General features: G+C 40.4%; 1 protein-coding gene across 5 annotated transcripts in view; it reads right to left on the bottom strand.

Annotated features, from left to right (window-relative positions):
- The window catches only part of LOC103471087 (uncharacterized), a 27,815-nt gene extending 17,918 nt beyond the window's left edge, over positions 1-9,897 (bottom strand). For 2 of the 5 annotated variants that reach the window (XM_008419883.2, XM_017307133.1), the window contains exons 1-7: positions 9,075-9,897; positions 6,524-6,770; positions 6,246-6,404; positions 4,314-5,560; positions 3,783-4,084; positions 2,256-2,342; positions 580-768 (exon numbers count right to left, since the gene is read on the bottom strand). In XM_008419883.2, coding sequence (XP_008418105.1) covers positions 580-768; positions 2,256-2,342; positions 3,783-4,084; positions 4,314-5,560; positions 6,246-6,404; positions 6,524-6,760 — 2,221 coding nt within the window. In that variant the 5' untranslated portion in view covers positions 6,761-6,770; positions 9,075-9,897. Of the gene's footprint in view, positions 1-579; positions 769-898; positions 983-2,255; positions 2,343-3,782; positions 4,085-4,313; positions 5,561-6,245; positions 6,405-6,523; positions 6,771-9,074 lie in introns of those variants that run through there. The other 3 variants (XR_001777000.1, XM_008419885.2, XM_017307132.1) reach the window with 3 other exon arrangements.
- Between the last annotated feature and the right edge of the window lie 6 nt (positions 9,898-9,903).

Genomic DNA, 9,903 nt, shown 5'->3' with positions numbered 1-9,903 from the left:
TGTGTGTGAAATAAAAACTTAAAAGAAATTTGACTTCACAAATTAATGCCTTGAAATTGGGCCTGTTTCTTTAAGAAGCTCCCACACGCCACCTTCAGGAAGATAACACAGTAATGCTCCTATGCTCCAACATTGTTTTTTGTAGCATTTCACTGAAAAGTACTTTTTATAATGAGCTAAGCAGATGCACAGTTCCACCAGGTGTTTATTGCTGCTGCYGCTAGTCTGAAGGAGCAKAGTTGGGAAGTGGTGGAGGAGGATTACTCTGTGAGGCGGAAGCTCTGCTGGATACTGCAGCTCTGAAGAGAAGCTTCAAGCTGGTGCTCAGTGAGAGCAAGCATTTCTAAACCCAAATGGTTGCCAAAGGAGATTCAAGGATTTCTCAAACATGCATGAAGGAGTCAAAGCAACTCTCAGGTATGTTTTTGATGTGGGAATACATTATGTAAAGATCAAAAAAGTCTGTTTTACGTAACATGGCCCCTTTAAAAGCTAAAACATGAAAGAAATTCTACTAATAAAAGAATAACGTTTGTGAACATGCAGGGGAGCAAACTTTTTCCTTCCTGATTGTCTTACCACACATTGAGCTGTTGGACTGGCAACAACACAGAGATGACAGCAGTGGAGGGAGGAGCTGGAGGAAGTGTGCCATTGTCTGTGATATCAGGACACTTCCCTCTTCGTTTGAAGTTGCTGCTGCAGAGCTGCTGCTCTCATTTCTGACACATTTATCCTTCAGGGCTGAACCCAAACCTCTGCATGCCACTGATGAGACACACACACACACACACACACACCAATGTAGCACATCATCATAGCAGGACTCACATGCATCTATCCACATGGCAGCTTCCATCAGATTCATCAAGCAGCAAAATGTTTGGTTTAACCTCACCTCAGTACAAGCCTCAACCCCGAAAGAAAATCTGACTTTTTCTACAGGCAGGTYTGCTGCAGATTTTCTACAGGTCCAAAACACCTGAGGACAACAACTGTAATGYTGTGAAAGCTTTCTAATGTATTTGATGAGATTTATTGTGAGTGAAATGATCCAGCAGTATTATAAGACTTTACAAGGTGAGGGAGATTCTCTCCTGGGACCCCTCAGCCTGACAAGATAACACCGATACATAACATGMATTTAAACACTAATACAGATGACGCACATTTTGATATTACAGCTCAGCTAGGACAAAACACAACTGCTGGTCGACAGTCATAAGGCACATCAATGTCTCATTTACAAGAGAGACCTCTTAAAGCCAATCATGTCTATTTACCACTAATGCCTGGTGAGGCAAAGTCAACAAATACCAAGGGTCAATATGGAATCACTTTGCTGCCATCTAGAGTTATTGCAAATACCCAGGCTAGGTATACATCTTAGAATATTTGACAGCATATATATTTTTTATGTAGCCATATATAAATTCAGACAGTAAGACATTAAACACACATTGAAAAAAGTATACCCTTTATCTCCCAAGTCAATGCAAGAACTCTGATCCATGCATTATTAATAGCAAAACAGATTATCATAACAGTCTTGTATTACATGATAAAGTACATTTTATCACAGCAAATAATGAAAAAATCAGCAGCATGCTTTYTGACCAGAGACAGCTGACATTGTGATTTATGTCTCTTTATTGGCTTCCYACTTTAAGGCCTGAATTTAATAAAGTGTCAGTGTTTTGTTAATGCTTTAAGTGATCAAACTTCAGGTGTTTAGCYGCTTCGTCAAACTCCTCAGATCAGGGAGCATGCTGAAGGCAGCATTCAACATTTTAAAGGCAGACTCAAGACATTTCTTTTGAGCAAAACTTTAATCTTAATTTTTTAACATAAATGTATATTTTTATTGAATCTTTTTGGGTTTTATGCTGTGCCTGTTTTTAACTGCTGTTTATTTCCAAGAGGTCTCCAAAAATTATTTTTTCCATTTATTCTCACCTGATCTCAACTTTTCATTAACCATCTAATTGGTATCAATTTTAATGTTTAGTTTATATGTTTAACAGCAAAAACACAAATATATTTTTTTGTAGAATTGCCAGTAAGGCCTGCTTCATTAGTTGCCATAGTGATATCTACAGTGAATGCAATATCTATCCATCTTTATGAGCGTATGAGGTGAAGGAAGTTTGTTGCTTCTTCCCTGTACATTGATTCATGTAAAGCACTTTGCAGTTGATGTTTGAGACGTGCTAACTGACTGGTTGGGACCATTAGATTGTGAGTGCAGCACTAACCAGAGTCCCAGTGGGCGTGTGCTGACTGGACAAACAAATACAGCCTGAAGTGCTCCAGTATGGTTCGGAATGCCTTTGGAAACAGACCTAAAATACACAGAACAAAATAAATCCAGTTTTGTAAATACTCACTGTTCACAGGAACAGAACAGAACACAAGCCTGAAACCCTAACAGACAATATAAACTCTACTGCAGACTTGATCTTCCAGCAGCAGTTTGATTCCCTAAAGTCATCAAGGAATTCACAGTTAGGAAAGTTGGTAAAGCTTTATTTGACAGGCTGTGAATAAGACTGACATAACTCCTGTCATAAACATGAATAAGTCTTCATGAATATTCATGACTGTTGTCATAAAGTGTCATTCGATAAATCATGAGACATTAAATACAAAGTTGACATTATTCAAAATGTCTTTGTTATGACAACTTGACATTAACCAAGAACTCATGATCTGACACAAATCTGTTATAAAAGTATTACTGATTACACTTTAAAAATTATGTAGCTTTATGTTAAAGTTTAATCAGTAATATTTTTATAACAAATTTATGTCAGATACCAAATGGCTTCAGAAAGGAGGGCGACATGAGGACTTCCCTCTTCCAAAATCGGAGCCTCAAATCTATTTAAGAAATGTTATTTAGCTACATTTCCCATTAGTTTCTTTTTTTTTTTTACTTCTAAAATGTATTACGTAATTTCAGAATTCTGACTAACAATAAATGTTCAGTGAACTAGTTCTGCAAGTATCTATAGATCCATCAGATTCATTCTGGCCTAGTCCAACCAAACAGTTCCACTAGCATGTTTACATGGCTGAAATGTGACTGTTTTCTTTGTTCTTACAGATTTCTAGATTGGCTCCTTTATCAGCAGGTATTCAAGCTTATATTAATTAACTGAGTGATCTGCTATAATAATATGTAATATATATAATAATATGCTGTGGCGCTTGTGGAATATTATGCGCACATTTCTGTCCTGGTCAGGTAGATCCAACCAGGCTGGGCCTGCACCTGGAGCTACAAAATCTAGGAAACAACAATTCCTTATTAGGAAGTAGGACTGATAAACTGACACTGTTGAAAGTAACACAAATCATTGGTTATGCGAGCAGACAGTGCTGCAATATTCCAGAAGCGTTTGTTGTGCAGCTTAAGGTGTRGGTTAAATATTTAAGGCTGTGGGCAGAATGGATACCAGATCTAACTGAGTCTTTGGATGCATTTTTCTGTCTGATCTCCAAAATCATTTGCATTTTATTAAAGTTTGGTTAATTTTAACTTGCTGACCTGACTTGATCTCTCATATGACAAGCCTGGGGTAAGACGTTTGAATGTCTTTAACACCACATGCCACATCATCTATTCAGAAAACTAGCCTGAGATGACCTGCATTTTGCAGAAACAGATACTCTGACCAATATCATAAGAGGACAGTAGTGCAGGCTTCTTAAAACGCCAAAAATACACAACAGTGTGTATGTGTGCAACACAGTGGGCAGAGAGGAAATGTGCAGGTTACCTGTTTCTAAAGCATGAGTAACATTGTGCAGGGTCTGAAAGCTCCTGCGATCATCTTGAAGGTTAATGCTGCCTGAAGAGTTTCCTGCTGCTGCTGTGTGGAGTTTAAGCCGCAGAGCATTAGAGCAGAAGACCAACAGCTGAGACTGATAGTGTTGGAGCAGATCAGCAAGGAGAACTGATCGACCCATGTCCATCCACTGCACAGAGTGAGGCCCACCRACACACTCTGGCTCCACAGTGCTTAACCTTGTTCCATCTCTGCCTCTTCTCCTCAAGTCCTCATCCTTCAGATCACCAGAACTGAAAAGCATAAACAGTCTCTTCATCATTAACCCATGAGAAGTCGAGGAAAAATATCATGACCCGAATGCTGATGAACACAGGATCAGGCGCCTTTCAGTCATTAACTTTAGTCAYTGCCAGTGGAAAATGACAAACGTCCACAAAAAAGGAAAAGTGTGACTGTTTTCTAAAACTGCCAAACAATGGCACCAAGCAGCAATCATTTTCCTGCTCATGCTGCCCCTACCTTTCTGGAGCATCTGCTCCCGATGTGGTTTTGACCCGGGTCCAGTCCTGTGTGTTGGTCCCAATGACGCTCTGCTGTCTGAACATCTCCAACTGAGCTGCTGCAGTAACACCGACTGATCCAGCCTTCCTAGCGGCCACACCAGGAGCTGAGACCGAGATGAGCTGAGCAGCTGCTTCTTCTGATGTTGGCCTTTGAAGTGCCAGTGGAGCCAGCAGGTCAGTGGAGGTCATGAGGACCTGAAGCAGTGGATCTACAGAAGACTGGTCCAMCTGAGGAGGAGGCAGGGCTGAGGCATGATGGGAGGTGGCTACAGAGGGTGAAGGACAGTCACAATTTTCTAAACCTTCCAGGTTAGACTGAGCTGCCTCTGCACTGAACTGAGTGAGTCCAGAATGAGTTATGCATGTTTGGCTCTGGCTGGTTCTGGTTTTTCTTGAGCTTTCTTCTTTATTTTGGAAAGAAGACAGTTTCACCAAAACAGGGAGTTGAATTTCTAAAGCAGAACTCTGCAAGGAGCGATTAGGGCTGTAAATAGGGGAGCATTTATCAGATATTTGCTGTGACAACATCTGCACAGAAGGCTGAATACTAACGAGAAGAGGAGAGGAATTCAGATATGTCTGCCACAKCTGTTCCCAGGTCCACTTGGGAAAGCTACAGCTGCATTCAGACTCTGGACTCCTGAAGTTATCASAGAATATTTGGTGAGTGCAATGAACCTTGCAAACATGACAGCTCTCCTCAGAAATCCAGAGGTCCAGTAGTCTGGCAATCATTTCTGCCCGATGGACAGCCAAGACACTCATCAGACCTCTGACTGACACAGCAGAAGCACGATGTCTTATAATCTTTGGAAGACTGCTAAAGAATATGAATTTATGTGCCTCCTGCAAAACCAACATCCTCAGCTGGACTTTATGCTCCTCCACAGCCTGACTGTACAGGTCTGTTCCTGATAAAATGTCCTCCAGAACATCTCTGGGTACCAAGTCCAATTCAGTCTTCCCAATCACAGACAGAATACCATATACACATTGCTCCATTAGGAACAAAAGTTGTAGACCAAGTARGTTTAGAGTCCGTTTCATCTCCTCCAGCATTTTGGTGTGTGAAACTAGTGCCCGTCTCAGATAGTGGTCAGAATGGACTCGGCTGGTGAAGAAACTCCTGTGGTTCAGATGAAGTCGAAACTCCTGACTTAGAGAGACAAGGCTGATTCTGGATGAAGGTGAGCCGGGCAGGACCTGAAAAGAAAGCGACAATGGTTGAGAGTAGCTTCTGACACACTAAAGGTTTGTTAGTCAGACGTCCCCACAAAGGTCAGGAAATGCACACATAGTCTATTACTAATAGTTTTTTACTTCCATATCTTTCTTTTAAAAAACAACAGAACAGTAATTTGCACTTGTGAATACTTTCATGTAAAGCAGCTTTAACACCATTCACAGCTAAATGAAATCCTATAGGATGCAGCCTACAGAGTCTGTCCAGCTCTGGCAGACCTGATACTGTTACTTCCCTTTACAGTCATACTGATCAGTGGAGTGGGCTATCTGCCAAGGTATCATAAAATAATTTTTTTCCCCTCAATGAAATCATGATATAAAGTTCATCAAAAGAACAAAGAAAATGTCTTAAAACAGATTAAAATCAGTAATCACCAATGCTGCCAATTTCTGTCAGTTACCACCAACTTTTAAAATGCAAGTTAGTGCATATGGGATTGTACAATGTGTCATTTCACTATGGTGTCAATCTGAGAGACTGAGACCATTTTGCCTCACTCAGAAAACAGAGAAAGAAAATAGTAAAAGAGAGAACTGCCTTAWTGTAAAACAAAAAACTAYAATTCCAACAGAGCAAACAATCCATCCCTCCACCCACAGCTAAAAGAGAAGAGTGTTTTTAAGGGTTCTGCTTTCCTGTGACCTTAGTTTGCATTAAGTGAATTTCCATGAGCTGATGCTGCAACAAGTGTTTCAGTCTGGATATGAAAGCTGTTGACAGATGAAGCCTTCTGATGTATTCATGTATGAAGAGCAGCAGAGATCGCTGCTCAAAGAGCCTCCACAGAGCTCTGTACTGCCCCTAGAGGAGAGAGGAGGACAGGACAAAAAGACCACCTTCAATTGGAACAGCCCACCCTACTTTCAATGTGACTCGATCATAGTTAAAACAGAAAGTGACAGATATTTGCTTGAACTCACTGGTAGGGATCCCATCTGGCCCCCTCCCACCGGTGGGTCCTGCAACACCACTGTCAGAAGATGCTGCTGCATTCGCTGCAGACGTGCAGAGGAGCGCGACACAAGGTTGTGAGCCACAACGAGGTTTTCCTCCTCTTCATCTTGACTCGGAACATGGAACAGACACTTCAAACTGGGAAAACTGGGATTAAAAGTRCTTCTGAACAGAATCTCAGCTCGCTGCAGGGACCGTGACATGACCAGTGACCTGAACAGATGGAAAAAAAAATTACCAGAAAGGAGCAAAAATCCTAAACACCAAAGACAACCATATCAAAGTATTTAGAAATTATTCATATTAGAGTCTCTAACTTGTACTTAGCACTGGGTTCTTGTGATTTTATGCCACCTGCAACCATTTAGTTAAATAGAATTTAAGATCCCCATTCTTTGCCTCACAGCAGCATCTGTGGTTGCAAGACACTGCAACCATGCAGTGTCTTGCAACCATAGTTGCAGACACCATGCAGTGTCTTGCATGGTTGCAGACACTGCATGGTGTCTGCAACCATAGTTGCAGACTGCATGGTTGCAGTGTCTTGCATGGTTGCAAGACACTGCAACCATGCAACTGCAACTTGGAAACTAGGCGAGTGCCTCAGACTGTTCCTGCTATAAAAGATTACGCTACCGAAAGCTGAACAACCAACAAGGATAACTATTAGTTCATGAAAACCAGCATGAATGTTTGCAGGTTTACTCTGTACTTTTGCTTCAGTCTGTGTTTAAAAATACTCAGAAATAATTGTTATAGATAAAATAACTTCATTTTACTGGCAATACAGACAAATGCTGCTTTGTGACTGAAATAAAAGGAATTTGATTATGTTCCGTTTTAAATTCCACATCATAAAACCAGGATATTTTTACTCACACCAGCTCCTGTCTACATGCTCTATATGTCACTGGCAGGTCATGTACCTCAGCTAAAGATTCAGATTAACAGCATTTGCACAAAATCGATGTTTCTGGACAGAGATATTATTCCTCCAAAAAAAGTGTTGAACTTTGTGTTGAACTGATCGTCCGTCACTGTGCATGAAGGAATCTTTGCTCTCCAAGATAAACAAAAAAAGAAACATATGAAATGAATGGAATTTAGTTTTTCCATGGGTCATGTTAGCTCYGTTTCTGAAAATGGATGGTGTGTACTAATTTTGTTAGAAAGACAAATCTATGGTCTAGAGTGGTAATCTGGATTAGAAAACAATAGGACACCAACATTACACCTCTTATGCTTCTCAGGAAGTTCCAGACCTGTAACCCGTCAACAGTTATATGGGATTGTACAATGTGTCATTTCACTATGTCACACTTAAAGTGAAGACTGCAGCAACAGCAGAGTCTGTAAAATATGTTCATCAGCAGAATCTGATGTAGATAACATTTCAAAGATGGTGAACAACGTTGGTTGAATTTAAAGCACTGAATGCATGAAAGCAACCTGCATGAGGATCAAATCMCCGACCTGAGTCCAGTGACWTATGGCTATTTTACTCAAGACTATCAATGAATGTTGCAACCTGCAAGACGGGTCTCTTTAGTTCCACAACTCCAGCTGCATACTATGAARGTATGCAGAACACACAGGTGACCTATGATGTGAAAGACCAAACCAAACTAAACGGCCTTCTGGAGGTGAATATTTACTCTGGAACTATTATCTGAAAGGGACTCGAGTCTCATCAGATCAAACTACACAATTCTAGTTCCACCACTGAATTCTGTAATTGTTACCAACTGGTTAGCATCTAGTTAGTCTAATTATTGTTATGGAGACCTGGTGACTGTGATATAACTCTGTTGCCATTATCTAACAACATGTTTTGGCAAATTCCCTTGATTGGAGATGAAAATCCTCATTAAATCATTAGGTCAGAGCTAACCTGCCCCTTTTCTGGGTTTAACCCCAACCCTAACCCTAACAGAACATTAAAGGTTCCCAATCTGAAAGAAAAAGCTGAATAAAACTCAAATCAATTTAAAAAAATCCAATAAAACCAAATACTGTAAAAATGAGTTTTAAACTAAGTTTTCAACTAGTATTGAGCTCTTAAACATTTCTCCAAAGCCTGTCTTCTAAAGCCAACTGGAACCTTTCTTGTACTGTAAATGTGTTCCGTTCAAACCCCACGCAGAAGACAATTATTAGCAAAACAAAGAAACTAGCAGCTATCTGCAAACAAATCAAACMCTTTCAACACATAAACAGCTAATACTGCAAGTGGTTTCTCCAGATAAAACCCACTTCCTGAATACCTTCATGAAAAGCATCATTAGGGCACATTTTGCTATCATGTTCTGATTTGGTATCATGTCTGGAAGGTGCAGCTCTTCCTGTTCGTATCCAGGTGATGGTGAACAACTTTGGTTGGATTTAAAGCAGTGAGTGCATGAAAGCAACCCTCATGCTTTCATGCACTCAGTAGCCAGCAGTCACCAGCTGAAGCACAAATCAAACCTTAAAGTTCAACAGTTTAGTTAAAGAATGTCAATAATGACAGAACTTTACTTTTTACCAACATCTCGTTACTTCTCCCACCAACGGTGCCTCTTGGACGGGAACAGCTTATTCCAGCTAGCTTTTAGCCTCAGATCTTCTAAGGCGTTGAAAGTTCGACAGAAATGTTCCGAACAGACGCAGCATTGTCCGGATCTGCGCCTGTCTGTCACCACAATCTGCACAGAACAGGGGCGCTTTTTAATCCCGCGTTCATGCTACGTTCAATTTCAAGAAAAAAATCAGGTTAAACGAAAATCCTTTGGGATAAAGAGCATCAACAGATCTGTCGGTAGGCGGAAGGAGCGCTGTTGCCAAGCGGAAACACGTGTGCTCTTTAGCGGAAATCGCCTGTTGTCGCTGACGAGATTTAGGGCGGCCATCTTGGAGCGGTCCACCACTCCACTCAGCGTTATGTGTTTAGTAGCACAATGACGTATCAGCCCCTGGGAAAATAAATAAAAATAACATTCTTTGCAARTTTGATAAAATAACAATTGAAAGGTTGAGAACTCTTTATTTAAAACTCCCCATTCAACCAAAAGCTAAAGAAACGCATTTTAAAATTGTAAATGCAATTTACCCCTCAAAAGAGCTACTAAGAATTTGCTTTAATATTGATGACAATAAATGCTCATTTTGTGAAAGTGATGTTGAAACAATAGACCACGTCTTCTATGACTGCAATCACACCAAAATATTTTGGAATTGTTTAGAAAAGTGGATCAAATCAAAAATTGCACTTCCTGAATTTATTTTGAGAGATATGGTAACCTTTGGAGTATTATTGGAAAACAAAAAAATGGAAATATGTCTCTCGGCTGGCCTGGGAACGCCTTGG

This window comes from Poecilia reticulata, linkage group LG10 (assembly GCF_000633615.1).
Source record: "Poecilia reticulata strain Guanapo linkage group LG10, Guppy_female_1.0+MT, whole genome shotgun sequence".
Classification (NCBI taxonomy): domain Eukaryota; kingdom Metazoa; phylum Chordata; class Actinopteri; order Cyprinodontiformes; family Poeciliidae; genus Poecilia; species Poecilia reticulata.
The sequence above is the reverse complement of the archived record's forward strand: the minus strand, read 5'-3'. Positions and strand labels throughout refer to the sequence as shown.